This window comes from Puma concolor, chromosome C2 (genome assembly GCF_028749965.1).
Source record: "Puma concolor isolate L17-30 chromosome C2, mPumCon1.1.hap2, whole genome shotgun sequence".
NCBI lineage: Eukaryota > Metazoa > Chordata > Mammalia > Carnivora > Felidae > Puma > Puma concolor.
In genome coordinates, this window is record NC_141675.1 from 24,619,069 (window position 1) to 24,639,532 (window position 20,464).

The 20,464-nt window shown below is 40.4% G+C and overlaps 1 protein-coding gene across 12 annotated transcripts in view; it reads left to right on the top strand.

Annotated features, from left to right (window-relative positions):
- The window catches only part of TBC1D5 (TBC1 domain family member 5), a 541,949-nt gene that overhangs the window by 466,932 nt on the left and 54,553 nt on the right, over positions 1-20,464 (top strand). For 10 of the 12 annotated variants that reach the window (XM_086674222.1, XM_086674224.1, XM_086674223.1 and 7 more), the window contains 3 exons: positions 4,618-4,895; positions 8,996-9,061; positions 17,681-17,844. In XM_086674222.1, coding sequence (XP_086530348.1) covers positions 4,618-4,895; positions 8,996-9,061; positions 17,681-17,844 — 508 coding nt within the window. The remainder of the gene's footprint in view (positions 1-4,617; positions 4,896-8,995; positions 9,062-17,680; positions 17,845-20,464) is intronic. The other 2 variants (XM_086674231.1, XM_086674232.1) reach the window with 1 other exon arrangement.

Below are 20,464 nucleotides of genomic sequence, written 5' to 3' on the forward strand. Positions count from 1 at the left end.
TCCAGTCACAAAATTATAGAATTTTCTATCTAAAAGGAACCCAAAATATCAATAATCCAGCCCCCTTGTCTTAAAGATAAGGAAACTTCAGTCCAGAGAGCAGGCTACATAACTCTCCCCAGTTATGCAGCTCATTGATGGAAGGAGGATTATGAGCTTATAAAAAGGACTGGTGAGCAGGTCTGTGAACCAAGTCTGAGACACATGTCATCACCAGAAGTCTTTGGTGGGTGCTAGAACATTCAACAATAAACTTGAGGTACAGTTCTCCAACTATAACTGAGGATGCATTATCTTTCATTCTATCCACGGCACTGACATACCTTGGTAAATCTTACAGACTTTAACACCTCAGATAAGAAATAAAGTTTCCTTAGAATGACTTGTTTTTAGTGACCCATACTGGCTACTTGTGATAGACTACAACCATTTTCAAGTAATTAGGAAAAAAAATTTTAATAAGCCAGTCCATTTTCTGGTTCGTGGTCTCTACAATCCTTCTGAAAAATTAGAACAGTTCCCCCACTTTCAGTCTTCTGATACCTCTTTTTCTATTCAGTACAACAAATTGGGTATTATATTTAAACACAAACAAACCCAGCCGTCTGAAACTTTAAAATGTACCTAAATAACAATTGAGCCAATGGACTATTTAGAAAACGTGTGGGAAAAACTGTGATGCTGTTGCTTTAATCAGATGCAAATGTATATCTTTAAATGCTTTTATTGGGAAAGGCAGGGAACTGAACAAGTGAATGAATGGATGAATGGATGAACGAACCAAGCATTCAACCTTTGGGAACACAGAAAGGAAATAATAAGAAAAATATAAACTAGCATATTGAGAAAGATAATTACAAATAAATGGAAAACTCTTCCTTTGACAAAAATATAAACAAGCATGTAACAAAATTTTACTGAAAAAGGAGTTAAGTAAACAAATATTAGATACTTAATATCAGACCTGAAAAACCAATCCATAGATAGAAAGGAAGAAAGCCTGAGGTGGTGTCAAAGCTTGGATAACAGGAGAGGAAAATCTCCGTGGCTGTGGAGAGTTTTTACAAACGTGATCACGTGATAATGTTCTGGGTTTTTGGTTTGTTTGGTTGGTTGGTTTTTTTAAGCTTTAGAAAAGTTTTAGAAGTTGAATGAAAACAGCTCATGCCTCTGGCAGTTTAAGAAGACATTGGAAACACTAGAAGCTCTTTCAGGAGAGTGTGGGTTAGAAAGTCAGGCGGTAAGAGATCAGGTGGGTGGCAAGAGGCAGCAAGAGTCACCCAGTTTTAGAAAGTGAACCAAAGGGGCCCAACAGTGAAGCCAGGTTGGGTTCTGATGCAGTTGTTTTGATGACTCTTGAATCTTCAGGTAAGTGTCCCATCGCTACTGATTTAACCTGCTAAATGAGGCTGTGCAAAAAGTAGGGTCTTGGCAACAATTTGAAGACAATCCCTCCTATATTGTACTATTTTTATTACTTAATAAGAGTATGTAGTAAATAATAATAATGAAAGACTTTGATTACACAAAATTAGTTACTCATTAGATTTATATAATGTCCTGTTAACTCCAGAGTCCTCTTACTATTTATTTCAGCAGTGTTTACACATTACACTCCATTGTTAATCCAACCCAGTACTCAGTGTCCATCAGATCTCTGACAAACGCATTAATTTTCATTGACTCAGCACACATGACTTAATAACGTACATCACAGCCAGTAAAGAATGCTGCTACAGATATTTAAGATCTGTGTTTAGCTACCTTTGGCCAAAAAATTATCATCCTGAAAAACAAACACACTATGGACAGCATGTTTGTCCTAGAAGTATATGTTTTACAGTTGTTTGTATCTGTAATAATTGAAGAGTCACCTTCAATAGTTGTTTTGAGAAGAAAATATTCTTCTGGAAGCAGTGGGTAGTGAATGAGGGGGGAAGTTGGTTAAAAACAAAAAATACCCAAAAAAGGAAAACGGTGTTCATCCCCTTTTAAGAGGTATTCAGATGAAAAATTGCTCGGCATGAGCTTGATCTATGTTTTTTGTGCTTATTAGTAGTAATGAAGATGCATTAACCATATTCTCTTGATAATGCTCTAGCAGTTTCTTAGTACTTTTATCAACATATAAATTTTACAGCTGGCAGTATGGGAATTTGACTAGTACATTTTTGTTCATAAAAAAGGGTAACGACATTTTAACTTCTTCATATCTGTGAATCATGAATCTTGCCTTCAAACAAGCAAAACTAAAATGCACCAAGACATGGGATTGCATGCAGGCTGCTGAGTGAAATACAGTGCCAGAGGTGAATGCCTTCCTAATCCACAACTTACGAGTTCTTTTCATTTCCTTCATTTATTTTTCAATAAACATGTATTGAGTGCCTTCTCTGTTGCTAAGCTGTAGTGTCTGTAAATTGAGAATGCCGTACTTCATTAGGAAGCAGCGGGAAACTGGAAGTAAGTGGTGTATAATCACGATATATCCTTATCTCCATTAGGAAACGTTATTTTCAACAATTTTTGGAAGGGCATGAAATAGCTCAGTTCTTTAAAGATAAAACTTGATACAAAAAGAATCATTTGAAAATTTTTTTCACATTTCGTGGCGTTGTAAATGAGCAACTCTTTCTCTTATAAAGCCAAATTCCAGGTTTTAAATTTGATTTGTCCTAGCTCCAAAGTAATGTTAAGTCTCCGATATGTAGCCCATAATATTAGCGAGTACCATTAAAGAAAAACTTGATGAAAGGAAGAAGCATAGTGTTCTCTTTTATTATAGGACTATGGATCAGTTCTATCTTAGAGCTGTATCTAGCAACACCAAGGATACAGCTGTTCTATAAAAGGTAGGAGAATTGCTATGTAAGAGCTGTCAGGTAGATCTGAGAGGAGGAAATGATAGTCAAATTCAAGTTGAATCAAGTAAATGTATCCCTCAAACTTGATTTTCGATCTCCTACTTTTATGGAAAAAAGAAGCAAAATGTGAGAAAATAAGCTTCTATTAATGATTTGGGCAATAAAAATACAAACTTTGGTATTGTTGTGGAGTGGGACTACCTCCTGCAACTAAAATAATTTATAATCGTAACTGGTCTTCAAGATAATAACCCTGAGATACTTCAAGGTTACGAATCATCTGGGAGGTAGTCATTCAGTTGACAAATGTTTACTTGGTGTCTTCTGTTTGCCAGATGGCTGTCACACAGGTGCTGGCAAACCATGGCAGCCGAGCGAGGAAGTGTATGAGAGGAGCGGCGGGTAAGGGGGTTAACCATTGACAAGGGTAGAATAAAATAAGAGTGAGCCTTCAGCTCTGCACTGTGGAGGTCATCCATGACTGGAGGAGTAGTTTTTGCACATTGGCAAGGAGGCCACAACCAGACCTGAGTGGGCCTAGGACCGAAGAAGCAGAAGTAGCACATAAGACAGCTTTTTGAAAAAATATGTCATGAGGAAGGAGGAGAAGTGGGATGGTAACTAGGAAGAGATGAGGGTTCACAGGATGAGTTAGCAAGGGCGCTTGTGTGAGCATGCACACGCACGCGCGCGTACACACACACACACACACACACACACACACACACCATGGTTGTATGCTAATGGGAATGCCACTACAGAGAAGGAGAAAATGATTCAGGAGAGGAAGGTGCAAGGGCAACGATCTCAGGTCAGAGGATGGAATCCAGAGCACAGTGAGAGAGGCTGGCCATCGCTAGGAGCCGGGACTCTTCACTGTAGAGGTGGAAAGACTTCGACTACCTGGACGTGCAGCTCCCTTTTAACAAATATTTATAAAGCACCTGTTATACGCTAGGCAACAGCAGCAGAGCAGACAGACCAGAACCCCTTATCTCCGTGAAGCTTGCGTTCGAATGGGGATTGGAGGAGATGGACAAATAATAACCCATCAAATAGGATATGTAGTGCCATCAGGAAAAGTGAAGCAGGGCAGTGGGGAAGGAGGATGTGGAGAGCCGGGATGGTCGGGGTGGTGAGGGCAACTTGCAATTCTCAGGAACTGGGCGATTCTGTACAGCTTTTATTGAATTTACTTTGTGACTCTCAGACACGTTTATTTTTCAAAATCAGATTAAATGTGGCCTAATACCCACATGCCAGGGCTTGTGGGAAATCTGCTGTCGGCTTCATTTCACAGGTGCCGCCTTCTATCCAAGGCTTGCTGAGCCCTGGACGTCTCCTTTAGAGTCCTTATCACAGGCTTTAACCATGCTTTTTTTACGCGATTATTTAATATATTTCTTCCCTACTACACTGAAAACTCCAGGAGGGGAACTACGTCTGCTGTGGACAACTGCATCCCCAGAACCGAGCACAGTGTTAGCACAAAATAGGCCCCATTTGTTGAATGAATGAATGAATGAATGAATGAACAGTAAAAAGACTATTTTCCATAAGCCACCTCTCGAAGAACCTTATCGTTGTATTATTTTGTGATCACTTTTACGTTTTCACTTTTGCTTTGTGTAGCTGTTCCAGTAAATGGCCTTTTTCAAGCAGGTAAGGTGTGTTTTTATACCATTTGGAATATGTGACATAGAGTTGTCCTCTAATTTAAGTAATGTTTCTCCACCTAATTTTTTTTCTACAGGGCCAACGTCAAAGGTGCTCCCCTGAATATAAATAAGGTCTCTAATAGCCTGATAAATTTTGGAAGAAAGTTGATTTCTCCAGCAATGGCCCCAGGCAGTGCGGGTGGCCCTGTACCAGCGGGCAGTAGTGGGGGCTCCTCCACTGCTGTGCCTCCCACCAGGACCCTGGCAGAGGTCCCCAGGCATCCCCTGCAGCAGCAGCAGCAGCAGCAGCAGCAGCAGCAGCAGCAGCAGAGACTGATGAAATCGGAAAGCATGCCAGTGCAATTGAACAAAGGTAAGGAAATAATCATAATAAATCGAACGAAAACGCTCACAGTGTAGCCTGGGATTTCCTTACCTGCCTGTGAGGAACCAACCTCCTAGAGATAGAAATTAATGCAAAACCTAATTTTTAAAAATCTGTTAGATTCGTTTTTTTTTTTCAGTTGGAATATCAGATCCTGTGTCGTTTTTAATAAGACCATTTTATGAAGTAATTTGTTAGGTACTTCTTTAGCATCTATATCCTAGGATACGTGCATTCGAGTCCTCTGGATGCCCGTAGAGTGTGGCACAGGCTATCACAACACAGAACTTGAAAGCAGTTGATGCGATCTCTGCTAACGTGTAATGATGTATAGTCTGAAATGGGACGTTCCAAGAGCATGGGCTTCACTGGTTGTAGCATCCATCCGCGCAGCCGGTTTGAAGAAAGCGTGCTGCCCCTAGGCTTGCGGTCGCTCATCCAGCTGCTTTACCCATGAGCAATATGAACTGTACCCTTACGGGGAAGGCTAAACAGAATCTCTAGCAGCCAAAGTCAGTCTGTGAGTCCAGGCCCTACAATTTAGAGCCTTAGAATGCTAGAGCAGAGGAGACCTGGGAGACCACCTCATCCAAAGCTCTCATTTGACGAGCGGGGCCGCTGCTGGTGCTGCTACGAGTGAGGGGTGTCCTTGCCACCCAGCCTCAAGTAAGCGTGTGGTCTGTTTCCGGGCTTTTCTGGTGCTTCGTCTCCCGCATGTATTTAACTCGTAGGAGAGCCCTTCAGGTTCCTACTCAGAACCTTTATGCTCTTATTTTCCACTCTTCAGAGACCTATATATTAAGTGCCCCTGTTCACAGCAGATTAGAAACAGCTGCATTTATTTTTAGTGGTGGGACTCTGCTATCTATACTATAGAAGCAAGAAATAGGAACGTGATGGCAGAAAATCTACAGAGTTCAATCCTAAGACCTCACAAAGCACAGAGCCTGTGGCCATTCAGTTGTCAGGGCACAAATAGCCTGACCCATGCCTCATTCACATCTTAAAGGGACCCTTGTTCTAGCCGTGTTCGATGACCGGTGTTGACAGCAACCACAGTAATATTGAATCAGTTAGAAGACCTTAAACCATGTTCCCATACACTCTGTTTAAGAAGATTGCATCTAAAATGGTTAAAAATTTTAAATTCTTGGCATTTAAGCTGGCAGACTTAAGTGGACTTTATTCCCCAATGGCACAAAAATAATGAGTATTGAATTCACTAACGAGTGTGTGCATGGTTATTCTTCTGTCAGTTACAGGGTATTATCACCATTGCCTATATGAAGTATTAGACTTTGTATAGTTAGTATGTAAGTTTCTGTTAGAATATTGAGTTTGCCTTACACAGGAATGTCTCGTGTAAAACTACATTCTTTTCTTTCCAATGTAGCGTTGTCACACATGATTGAAAGAAAAGGAGACTTCAAATCATTAACACATTGTAAATGTATTTTAATGCCAGGAGACATGCCCACTTTCAGAATGGAAATGAATGTTATTTTCAATATTTCTTAATTGTACTGTTTTATTGTTCCAACCAAATATGATTTCAGTATTGCTTTGATAACAAGCCATAGTCAGTAGTAATTCTAACTGATGGCAGGCAAATGAGTCAGAGAATCTCTTAATGCTGTAGCTTAAATCTTCAGAGGAACCAAGCCAAATGACTATAGAAATATAAAGTTGTATCTCTAAGGAAATGTCAAGTATTAATATCACAGTAAGTGAGAAGGAGGCGCACGAGGATGGAACGACTGATGAAAACGAAGTCCCCAGTTAGAAGGAGACAACAGAGCACTTAAGCAAAGTACTTGGAACATGAGTATCACTAGGGCATTTTGTAACTGATCCCCGTGCTGAAAGAATGTCTCCTTGTGTGGCAGCTCTTCTTTTTCTTTCTGGTTCATTCTCCTCGTGTCAATCACGAAAAGCTTGTCTACCTTCCTCTTAAAGATAAACATTCCTGCAAATGTCCCTCCCTGCATAAGGATTTGAATGAAACGGAGTAAAAGGCGAACAGTTGATACAAGTAGAAACCAGCTAGGTTGCTGCTCCCTCTCACTGACTTGCCCATGAAATGAACCGTAAGCACAGTCCTGAAGCCTTCTGACCATGTCTCCTCGCCCTGAAATAAGAGGTGTGGACTGCTCCCTGGGGAGCCTCCCAGCTCCAAACATCTGTAAAGATACACTGGGTAACGCTACAAGGAAAAAATACGTCTCCAGCATTCGTTCTTTATGCTGGTGTTTCCCACAAGTATCCCGCTGTGCTGTGACAGTGACAGATCTGCAGCTGTGTCACCTGGTCCCAGAGATTGGTGAGCACAGTACGTAGCCTGTCGGGAGGCTTGCGTTGGAATACGGCTTCTTACTATCGCAGAATAGAGTCATCTACTTAGGGCCTTTGAGGAGAGAGAATGTAATAGCCTTTGTAGTGTCCTCTGCCGGAAAATTTGAAAGTTGCTTTGAATAATGGCTGTTAGTAAAGATGAAAATGCTTGTGGTTTTCGTAGGTTACTTAACTCTCGAATGTTTATGCTTCCGTAGGATGAGAGTTGTATGGAAAACCCAAAATTCATTATGTGTTGCTGGGAACGCAAAGTGTAGTTTGTGTATGTGTTGGGAGTCGGGTCGTGAAAGAAAGAAGAGGGCGCGCAGATATTCCTCCGCTACTTTCTGGTGATATTTAATACTAAAATGAGTTTTCAGTGTCTAAATTATACACTAATAGGTAATCCAGAAGCAGCAGAGAAAAGTGGGTAACAGGCACAGAATTGAAAATCCCCTTCAAATAAACAGAAGATAGGCATGCCATTTATCAGTGAACAGAGAGGTAACTGTATTATGAAAATTCAGGACCTGATAAGTTCTGTTGAAAGCTGGTTTGGAGTGTGTACCCATTTATAGGTTTCATTTCAGTTACAGGAGATATAGATACACATATATAAATGCATGTACTGTTAATGGATGGGATGATAGGATTACAACCCAGTAATTTGCAGATAAGCTGGCTGTGCTGTCAATTATAATTGTAGCAAGTGGTCAAAACACTTGAGGGTATGTTGTATAATTCCAAAATTGATTTGCTATTATATGAAAGGTACAGGGCAAGCAAGTCTATTAATCCTGCATTATCAAACCTGGAAACTACAGTGTCTTTGTAGAAGACTTGGATTTTAGTTTATGAATTTCACAGTAACTTAGACCTTCAGATGCTGATACAGCCAGAGGATTAATTCTGTTGACAGTGACTGTGCCTAATGTTGAACTTGGCCAGGAAGGAAGAAATCAGAGAACCGAAAAGCCTTCCTTCTAAATGGGAGTGTACCTCAAGTTCTTCACAGAATTTCCTGTTCTCCTTTTCCTTTCTCTCCTGTACTTTTAGAATGCACTCCCTCTTTCCCCATTTCCTTTGTCTATTTTTTGAAGTTGAACGCTTCTTTATTTTAAGCATTTACCATAGGTCCAATTTGTGAATGAAATCTCGCCTATCATAAGTATATCAAGTTTAAAGGGTGTGCAGTTCACAGATTTATTTTTACATGTTGACATTTATAAGTACATGTGGTAGCTTATGAAATCTTTTCAGTACTTAACTATGAAATTAGAACTTGTTTAGGTATTTATCTTATCACTGTAGAAACTGGTGTCAAGTTTAGTTAAAAATAATTTCTCTCTGTTGTAGGAGGAAATGCGTTTCAAAAAAATGCCTGCTTTGTAATAAATGCATATTTACTTTTGGATAAAGAATTTTTTTTAAGAAAGAAAATATGAAACCACATTACTATTTGTAGCATAATTAAACCTCAGAAAAATCATTTGATTTCTCAAGTTTCTTATGTTTTAGACTAATAGAAACTTGTTTTTTTCTTGAAGAAAAATATTCACAGAAACCTTTTAGGAAATACTTTTAAAAAATTAATTCCTTTAAAAACTATTTTATATTAATTTTTCTAAGATTGTATTTTGTTTTACTGTACCTTTAGTAATTAGGTTGATAAAAGTATTACATTAAGTATGAAAAAAAGTAAACTTGATTTTTTTTCCTTTTTATGAAATCTAATTATTTTTTCTTATGAAATCCAGGCGATGTAGTTACAGGAAGCGATGCTCAGGTTTCTGTTCCTGTCCAGACTCTAACTGACCTCCAAGGTACAGTTACCATGGCAACGTAGTATATCTTTTTGCCTGCAGTATTATCATTGCCTTCTCCAAAATTCCATTTTTCTTTTTGCCCACCCTCCATTCATACTGTTGATCAGTTCACTACCATTGTTCAGCCGCTGAGTGGCACTGTTGTTTAGAACAAGAGTCCCCTCTCATGTCATACCTTGGTGATGCCAAATCTGGCTATGATGTGGTTTTTATGAAGTTTACACCAGCCTCTTTTCTTGCCAAATATGGTCAGTCTATATTTTGTGGTTATTTTAACACTACACTTTATTTGGAAGCTCACACTGAGGTTTTTTTTGTTTGTTTGTTTGTTTTGTTTTTTTATTTCATAGGTGCTCTATGGCAGTATTTGACAAATCAGTTCTCAGATTACATGACTTAAATGCTGTTTTTATGCATATTATCATATGTACTAGCCAGAAATATTTACTATATTTTACCTAAAAGAATTACAGCTTGATTTTGAAATAAGTTTTTAAGTACAGGCTTTGTATTATGAATCATATTAACAGTGCAAGAAATCTCCGTATGTAATTGGCAATGATTTAAAATAAAAAGATCACATTTAAATACCATAACCGCTTATTCAAAATCTGTATTCCAGGAATACAGAAATAATAGCAATTCACATTTAGCACCTCCTATGGAATTTTAAAATGTATAAATATTAAAGTTGCTGCATTAATCTTTTATTATATAATCTTTTACATAAAATGTGCTGTAGAGAGGATTTCTGTATTAAGTGGAAGCCTAAGCTAATCTTAAGAATCTTCCATTCAAATTCAGATTGAAAAGATAGCAGTATAAATTAAAATTCATAATCTCATCTTCCTAAATTTAAAATATCCACATAATATAGTCATGTTCCTAGTATCAAAATGCTGTTCTAATAATGATATGTCTTCATACTATCTGTGCTTTTTTATAAATTTACAAAAAACAATATATTGTGATTAGGAGAATGAGTGGTGTATTGGCTTCTTTGAAAAATGTTGTGGCAAAAGAAGGAGGAGATCTTACTTCTATATAGTTCTGTTTCACAGGTACAGTTTCTGGCTGTATTCAGGTAATTAAACCCTGACCTTTAAGGGCTTTTTCAACTTGGTGATTCCATGAAGAGCTGCTGTTTATCTTTCTTAGTGTCTAAGTGATCCATATTAGAAAGGGGTGCAGTAGCAAGGACAAAAAAGGGGTGCAGATAATCTCCAGATGATTTCTCTTAAGGTTTGTCATTTACTGTACTTAAATGAATATTACTGTGATCATCTGATATGGTGAGAATTCACAGGACTTCAATTGATTTCCTAAAATTAAAATCTGACCTCCCCCAGGCAACGTTTTAAAAAAAAATTTTTAATGTCTATTTATTTTTGAGAGAGAGAGAGAGAGAGAGAGAGAGAGAGCAGGGGAGAGGGAGAGAGAGAGAGAGAGACACACACACGGAGATGGAGGCACAGAATCCGAAGCAGGCTCCAGGCTCTGAGCTGTCAGCACAGAACACGACGTGGGGCTCAAACTCACAAGCTGTGAGACCATAACCTGATCCAAAGTTGGGTGCTTAACCGACTGAGCCACCCAGGCACCCCTGGCAACTTTTTAACAAGTGTTTTGGTATCCCAAATTTAGTTTGGTCACTTTTTAAGTTAGTTTACTGCAGAGTAGATCCTTGGCTGTGGAATCTCAATTTATACCTATGGAAAGAGAAAGGTGAAGGCTGTCTGACTTACTCTGATTTCTGCTTCTATGCTATTGCTCAATCTATTTTTTCCTACAGGCCAGAGCCACAAGAACAGTTTGCATTTTTAATAGAATCTTGCAGAGGGAGGTTATATCATTTTGTTCAGATCTCTTGTGTTATATAGGTAGAATCATCTTATTCATTTATTCACCAACTATTCGCTGAGTGCTTACTATGTGCCCAAGCTCTGTTCTCATTGTTCTCTTGGCTTTCCCGCTTTTTTTTTTTTTTTTTTATTTACATGGTTGCTTGGGCATCAGCCTGTGCATTAGATAACCCAGGCAAGCCTACACAGTCAGGAACCAGCTCTTTTCTGGATACCCAGTTCAGAATTCCTCCTGCCTACCATGCTATGACAGAGATTGTATCAGTCTGATAGAGAAGGCTCCAGCCACTTTATGAGACATGGAGCCCAAATAATAAAAAGCTTTCAGTATGTCATGATGATAGTGACAATGATGATAAGAAAATAAGACTAACCTGCCCTGATTTGGAGAAGTCACTTTGTGTTTTCCTCAACATACTTCCTGCACAGTGTCAAAAAGCAAGGGGAAGTAAAAGTCAACCAAAATAGTTACTGGGGGCAACAAAAAAACTTTCTAACAATCTATACTTAATAGGATCAGTAATATTAGAAGTTGAAGAACTTCATCAGAGGGGCCACACCCATTATACTCTCCTATATAATGTTTTCAGAGTAGATATACTTGTAAGGGAGATGAAACTATCATTTTGACTTTCCCAAGTATGTTTTTTCAAATGGAGTAAGTTTTAAGAAATGAAGTAAATAACAGCACTTTCAGTGATTCTTTGATTATGTTTTTTCATGAGATCATATTCGTATCTTTGCCTTTAAACACACAATTATATGTGTTTTATTTAATTTTTTTTTTTTTCTGGAGAAAAACTGACTATAAAATGAAATCCCACAATTTAAGTCAATAAATAGTTTTTGGAAAATTGTTGGGAAGTTCCATTTTATATCTCTCAGTATGGGTTGTACTCATAAAAAAATGTGCCATGGGAGAATTTGTTTTTGAAGACTTAAAGAATTTCTTGGAAATTAGATTTGGAAATTGCCCGGCTGCCCCAGAAACTTTTCAAGAGATATTTAGGAACCGCAGAGCTTTAAAATAGGAGTACACACACAAACACACACATGCTTACAGAGCTTACTTCCGAAGAAAATTTAGAATTTCCAACCAAAGTATACAAGTATTGTCACTTAATGGATCATTAGGGGAAAAATTTAGATTTCTTAAGTTATTGCCATAACCATTTAAAAAAAATTTTAATGTTTATTTTTAAGGGTGAGAGAGAGACAGAGTGCGAGCAGAGAAGGGGCAGAGAGAGAAGGAGACACAGAACCCAAAGCAGGGTTCCAGGCTCTAAGCTATCAGCACAGAGCCCAGTGCAGGGCTCACACCTACGAACCATGAGATCATGACCTGAGCCCAAGTCGGAAGCTTAACCAACTGAGCCACCCAGCACCATTTTTAATGTTTATACTTGTGTGTACATATTTATGTTGCAGATACAAATATATATACATACGTACATCCACACATAGATATCACTGTATAACATTGATCAGGTTTTTTTAAAAAGGAGGGGGGGAGGTCAAAAATCTCCCTGCCCAGATAACCACTGTTGACATTCTTAAGGTAAATCTAAAACACATACAACATTTGACCATCCCAATTAATTGAAGTCATTAAATGGGAAAAAAAAAAACAACACACCTCTCTCTTTACTCCTCCCACTGGTTTCTGCCAACCCATTTCCCTAAGGGTAATCACTGTTAATTTTTTTATAATTCCTTCTAGGAAAAAAATAGATTTTAAACTGAGGAGTAACGTGCAAGTCACATTAGCGCAGTACCAGCTCACATGTCGGGAGAGGACTCCCCTCTGGACCTTCAAGAACAAAGAACTAAAACAAATGCCCTAGTGCAACAAATTGGTAGAACAAAGAAAAGAGAGGCCGAATTAATTAGAATAGGACACAGTAACGATGGGACAAAGAACGCCTACTCACAGGAGTGAGAGGAGAGACTGAGAAGCCAAAAGCTATCCTCGTGAATGACCCTATGTTGGCCACTGTGCTTGTTGTTGAGAAATGATAGTCGTGAAGCAGGACAAGCAGTTCCATTATGTTCTGGATAATCACTCTAAGAAGGAAGGCAGAGAAACACGATACGTAAAACAAATCTGGGGAAGCATCAGTTAGCTAGAAAATGCATTTTTGTGGAAAACTTATTCCCAAAAGACATTGAATAAATGACTTTTTGGACTGAGAACAAGGACAGAATTTGCCCTTTACTTTCAAAAAACCTCATTCCATTTGTCTTTAATCTTAGGTCACATGTGCGACAGCGCCCCCCGCACAGCCTTATTGGCAGGGGAGGGGAAGGCAGACTGGTACAACTCTCCCAGCATGGGCTCTGGAGTTGGGTCCAGGTTTGAATTCTGCCTCTACCACTGCCTTGCTGGATGATCTAGGGAGGTCACTTAACCTGTTATCTGAGAAGAAAGGAAAAGAACAGCTGCTTCTGGGCTGGTCGTGGGAAGTTACCACCGTACCTGTGCTCCGTAAGGACTCACGGGTGCTGCCTGCTCAAGTGGCAGTGATGAGGGGAGCACTGTTATGTGTTTTGTTTTGTTTTGTTTTGTTTTCCAAATACCTCTGGTTTTCAGAATCAAGTTCTGAAAGAGCCAACTCAACTCCTCTATCTTTTCTTTTTTAATAATTATTTCTGGGGTGTCTGGGTGGCTCATTTGGTTAAACATCTGACTTCGGCTCAGGTCCTAATCACACAGTTTGTGAGTTTGAGGTCCGCCATCAGGCTCTGTGCTGACCGCTCAGAGCCTAGAACCTGCTTTGGATTCTGTGTCTCCCTCTCTCTCTGCCCCGCAACCCCCTCAAAACTAAATAGACATTAAAAAAAATTTTTTTAATAATTATTTCTGACATTCTATAACCACATGTTTGCATGTAGGCACTGGATCCAACAATGCTTAGACTCTGTGGTCAGACTAGAGCAGGTCTGTTTCCAGGGGTTTCATTTACAACCTTCCATTCACTCTCCCGTGACACCAAGATGTATGTTTTTAACGCATAAACATCAGCCCTCTTGCTGTCTGTCACTCAAGTCTGTGAGGTGACAAAATATTACCAGAGAGGGGACACATGCCTCTCGTTTTCTCCTGGGTCATTGAACAAAGTCAAGGCCACAGCACTTTTTCCCTTTTTGCTCTTCTGAGCTGTGCCACCCCACCAGTGACCTCCCCCACCCCAGATTTCCTAGCCTTCTGAACATGTTACCTTTGGAGGTCCTGTGTCTAGCTCCTCCAGCTGGTCTCAGGTTCTTGCCTGTCCATTTAGGAATATACCCCAGCCCCTGTTCCTATTTTCCATTGAGTTGAATGAGAGAAAAATCACAAAAATATTATTCACGGGACATAGTAGGAGCTTAATAAATACTTTCTCCCCTTTCCCCTTTCTTCCTTCCCAGCCATTCTGTAGTCAGGGCTCTTCATGATGCCTTTGAAGCTCATTCAGGCAGCCTGGGCTCTTGACAAATAACCTCCACTGATAAGTAGCACATGGGATGCAAAACTTTTATTGAATGTTTCAGAGAGGAAAAGAGAATGAAGGACAGATTTAATATGCCTGGACACAGCCACAGCTAGTCCAGATAACACCTTAGTGCCCTTTAGAAAAAGCTACCCCTTCTGTGCACATGCAGCTCACACCAGGGCACCCATCTTAGCAAGCAGAACAGTAGAGCGGGGCCTGGATTCCCGCTGTCCCACTAGGCAGGTGCTCAGGTGTGGCGGATGTGGCAGTCCTCGGCTCAGCTAGTTCGCCAAAGTCTGTGGGAGGTGCCGCTCAAGTGAGACTAGTCCTAAGGGGAGAGGACTAGCAAATCTGCAGCCCACAGTAACTGCATATGAAACTACCTGCTTTAGATTTGGAAGTCACCACTATGCTAGTAATGCTTTATGTCTGCTGACTACTTAGCATATCGCCTGGGATCCTAAGCCACCCTGAGCCTTTTATACCCATTACCCACTTGGGCTACAAAGCATGTATGAAGTAGGTGTCTCACTTATAGATGAGAATCGTGGCTAATGGAGGGGCAGTGAATTGTTGATTCAGCTAGATACCCGCTAGATACCCGCTGGGCTTAGACTCCAGCTTAGGTGTGTCAGACCCAGCAGGTACTGGTTTGAGGAATTCTGCCTTGTAAACATCTCTCAAATCTACCACCACAGCCTTAGGTTCAGCCCTCGTAATCTCATGTGTGGGCAGGCGCAGGAGATGCCTTGGTCAACCAAGCTCCTCTAATCCTCATGCTACTTTCTTCCTTAAAATCTGCAGTAACTCTCATCATCTACCGACAAGGTAAGGGCCAGACCCTTCAGCATGAGAACAAAATGCTCTTTCTGATCTACCTGGCCCTGTTTAGATCCTCACCTTCCCTCGCTCCTCCGTCCCCACTATGGCTGGATGACCAAGAGGGAAAATAAGCTCACATGTAGGGTACCAGCAGCTTTTAGGAAGAACTTCCTTGATTCTCTCCTTTTCCCAGAAGACCATTGAAATCGTCATCGAGTGCAAAAGAAGCACTCTGTTGGACTAGTCTTATTTTACACTGGTATTGGTGTCATTTTCAGTTACATATAGATGGCAGGAAGCTCCAGAGGATTCAGGCAAGCTCTGATTGAGCTAGACGTCCCCAGTAGCATTTACCAGTTGCCTTCACAAATACCGTGTTCTCTGCTAAAAACGACCCACCCCGAGCCACTGAGGCCACTGCCGCCACCACCGCCGCCACCCTCTCTTCAGGTGTGAAGACGGAGCACACACTTCTGATTGCCTGAGACAGGCTCAGTTGCTCTCTCTTTTGTGCTTCCAGAGTACTGTTGTTTACACTTCTGTGTTTGCTTTTCTCACCTAGGATTGTAGGTTAGTTAGTGTACATAGAGGTGTGTATTTCCCTGGTACTGCTATTGGAGCTCTCTGAGAGCTCCTGTTGTGGTCATCCCTCATCCTTAGTGCTGGACAGTTTCTGCAGACATTCCATCCGATCCATCCGCATGGGGCTTGTTCCGCGGTGTTTGGTTATGAATGAAGAATATGTGCATGCCTGAGGTAGCCTAAGAATTTGGTCTTTATTTGGCATATTTAAAAATGCCTACAATCTAAAACAATTCTAAGTAACTGTCGTGAGTCAGAATTTCTGAGAAATAAACTATGAGACAAAGATTTATGGGTAGGAAGCTTTAGGCGGGGCCGGAGGGAGGGGGGTGCTGTCAAGATCAGTATCTGGGGAGCAAAAGGAGCAGCAGTGAGCTGAGGAGGAGTGGAAATGCTTTGCAGTCGTGGCTGGAACCTCTGGGGCCCTCTGGGACCGGGCTGGCCCTTCAGAATAGTCTGCCTTGAGGCAAGAGGGCCAGCCTTTATCCTCTGTCACCCCACCCAGTCCCTAGATTGGAGCTAATCCCAGGGGAGGGTACATGACCTTAGAGCAGCTGTCTTCAGCTGAGGGCCACTTCCAGAGAAGAACTCATGGCCACTTCCAGAGAAGAACTCGTAAGAACCCTCATCAGTCAGCACTCCCCATGGCTGGGGAATAGTGCCTTGGTCCCACAGGGGGCTTGGGCGGGTCACCACAGCAGTACACTTCAGAATGTGCCTCCAAGAATAGGCTTTAAGTTTCAATGCAGCAGAAGAAATTGTTAACGTTGTTCCTATCAGTTAAAAACTTGAAAAGGTTTATAGAAGGCTTCAGAACCACTGTGCAGCTTACGGGCTAGAAGCCCGTTGAAAATCCTGGCAACTTGCCTCGGGAGCTGTCCAGGTGAGGCCTGGGTGATGGAATGGCTCATCCATTTGCCCAGTGTGCCAGCCCAGTGTTGTCATGTTCTGTGTGTGCAGGGCATGAGGAGGACAGAGAAGTGTAATAGTCCTTTCTTCTATCTCAAGGCAAGACCACTTCTGGTGCCTAGGCTTTTCCTTCAGATCTCCAGATGAAGTGCTCCATCCTTTGGGAACATGTTCTAGTGACTCCATTTTCTTAAGGTCTAAATGTTTACGTTCCCAAAGGGGATGAAAATGTTAGTAAGCTAATTTCTGTAATTAAGGGGAAATCGTGCAGGGATTTTCTGTGAGATATAGGCCAGTTAGTACTTTATCCATACTATCACTAACTTGGAATTTGATAATTCAGAGATACATTCTAAGAGGAGTTGACCTTAGGGTTATCTCTGAGAAGGTCATTTGCCAAGCAGAGTGATAGCTGCTGGGGATCACAGGTGTCCCCACTGTAGTGTAAGGAAAGATCTAGAAAGAGGCCCTGTGAGCCAGCACCTTATCCCATTTTTCAGATGCTTCTACCGTAGGCGGGGGCTGGCTACGTATCTGTTCTGCAATTAGTGAAGAGGAAAGAGGCTCTTTTGAAAAACTGCTGAAGGATTTATAATACGTAATATAATCATTTCTGGTGTCTGTCACTAAGGGTGATTCCTTTAATGAGGGAAAATCTAATTATCTAACCTGTCATTTCTCAAAATGAGATCTTTTTGCTGATTTTTTTTTTTTTGATGTGTGCAACACTTAGACAATTATAGCATAAATTACATGTGGAAAAGTATGGAGGCACTTCATTGTTTTTTTACAAATTGGCAGCTTTTTTGCTACATAAAATGAGTGCATTTTAACAACTCCTCGGTGTCCTTATGTTGACAGTGCGAACAAAGATGTACAATAATTGATCCTTTGTTAAAGGCAGTGAATAAAGTAGCTTTAATGAAAAAGTCTAGTGATTCATTATCGCCTCTTAATTTTTCTTACAGGACAGAGTTCTAAAACCATCAGCTCATCCCCGAGCACTGAAAGTTTGCCTGGAGGAAGGGAATTCCCTGGCTCCCCACCTTCATCTGCTACTAAAAAGGACTCCTTTTTCAGCAACATCTCCCGTTCCCGCTCACACAGCAAAACTATGGGCAGAAAAGAATCTGTAAGTATTTAAGGACAGTTTTTCTTTTATCCTTCATTTTCCTGTAGAGTGCTGCGTTTATTAAAACTTGTTTAGGGCTGAGTTCTAAAAAGCTCTTCACAGGACTACAAACTAAAATTAATACTTTCATCAAATTATTTTAATTTTATGATTATCACTTAGTAATATTTTAAGGCCATGGCCTGCATTCCACTAGGAGGAAAAAAGTAGCATCAGTTTAAAATAAGTGGAATCCCAAATCTGCCCTTTCTTCCTCTGCAAATGCTTTTTTGTCAAAGCCTAGGTTTTTTTTTTTTTTCTAGAACGTATCAAATAGCATTATACCAAAAAATAGATGAAGACACTTATAAAACAAACCAAGATGGATTTTTTTCAGTTTTATTTCTTGAGAAGTAAAATTAATTATTTTACCTCCTGTTTTGAAAAGTTATACAAATTACATTTAAATGATGGCATATTGCATATTGATAGCTGCTCTCGAAGGTCCTTTGTATACGTTGTTCAGGACATATCTAGAGCATATCAACCACTTTAAAAATCTGGTTGTGTCTGAAAAGATTTTTTTTAATTTTTTTTTTTTACATTCAATTTTGAGAGACAGAGACAGAGCACAAGAGGGGGAGGGGCAGAGAGAGAGAGGGAGACACAGAATCCGAAGCAGGCCCCAGGCTCCAAGCCATCAGCACAGAGCCTGACAGGGGGCTCGAACCCACAAACCGTGATATCATCACCTGAGCCGGAGTCAGACGCTTAATCGACTGAGCCACCCAGGCTCCCCTCGTTGTGTCTGAAAAATTTTTTCAGCCAACTTCACAAAAAAATAAAACATTTAGCCACATCTTAGAAGTAGTTCGACACTTAATATTCTACTATTCTACTGTCTGGACAATTAGGGCCGGTAAAAGTAAACCCTCAAGGAAGAAGAAATCAAGAGAAAAGATAACAGCAACAAACACTTGGTACTTGTGAAGCAGATGTTAAGTGCTAACTAACTTAGCAGCCTAAGAAAGCTGACCACTAAGTCAGCAGTAGGTAAAAGCCAAGAAGCAACTCAATTTACATTGTAAAGTCCTCTGGAAGCTTAGGAACTAGAAATGGAGTCAAGTTGGGACTTGCTCTTCCAGAAACAGAGGGATGGATGAAATAGGTGATAGGGGTTAAAGAGTACACTTGTGATGAGCACCGGGTGATGTATGGAATTGTTGAATCACTGTATTGTATACCTGAAACCAATGTAACACTGTATGTTAACTATACTAGAATTAAAAGGAAAAAAAAGCCGCCATTGCCGCCACCGTCTTCTTCTTCTTCTTGTTCTCCTCCTCCTCCTCCTCCTCCTCCTCCTCCTCCTCCTCCTCCTCCTCCTTCTTCTTCTCCTCCTCCTCCTCCAGTAAGCAGGCAGAGAGAGAGAGAGAGAGAGAGAGAGAAAATCTTAAAAAGGCTCCATACTCAGCACGGAGCCTATCACAGGGCTCAACCTCCCAGGGCTCGGCCTTGGACTCTGAGCTCATGACCTGAGCCACAACAGGAGTCAGATCCTTAACTGACTGAGCCACCCAGGTGCCCCCAAATTATAAATTTTTAAAAACACACAAATTCCTGACTTTAGGTTCTCCAGGTAAACAACCAGTTCACTTTACAGTGAACCCAACCTCCACAGCCCTGCCCAAACACAGAGCTTTCTTTTAGCTTTTGGTTCACACTGTACATGAGCATGACAGCCAGCGATCACTAGATACTTGAGAGCATGTGACAGTTAAAGACAGGCAAAAACAAATAGAAGAAAGCAACTGGGAGAAAAGTGTTTATTCAGGAGAAGAATGCTTCAGGAAAAAAAAAGAAGGAAAGAAAATATTCAGAGGATAACAACAAAAGCTATTAGAAATCAAAATATGATATCTGAAATGTAAGGCTCAGTAGAAGAGTTGGAACTGATAAAATTGAGGAAATCTCCCAAGAAAATGGAGTACAAGACAGAAATGGAAAGAGATAAAAGAAGAAATATTAGAGAACCAACCTCAGAAGTTCAAAATGTGAAAAATAGAAGTTCCAGACAACAGAGAAAATGAAGGAGATAACAAAAAAATACAGTTAATTAAATGTTCCACTAATGAAAGACCAGAGTTTTCAGATCAAAAAAATCCATAGACTCATATGAGGACTTTAAGAGACAAAACAGATGAACATAAGGGAAGGGAAACAAAAATAATATAAAAACAGGGAGGAGTGCAAAACAGAAGAGACTCATAAATGGAGAACAAAACTGAGGGTTACCGGAGGGGTTGTGGGAGGGGGGATGGGCTAAAGGGGTAAGGGGCACGAAGGAATCTACTCCTGAAATCATTGTGGCACTATATGCTAATTTGGATGTAAATTTTAATAAATAAAAAATAAAACAAGTTAATAAAAAATCCATAGAAAGTCTCACACAAGTAAAAAGAAACCCACAGCCAGACACGTCACTGAAGAAGTTCAGAACTCTGAGAGCAAAGAACTCTGAGAACAAAGAGATATCCTCCAAACTTGGAGAGTTGAGGGAAAAGAAAGATTTCCAACAAAGGATCAGGAATTAGAATAACTACAAATTGCTCACAGCAACACCAGCAAGGCAGTGGAGGAA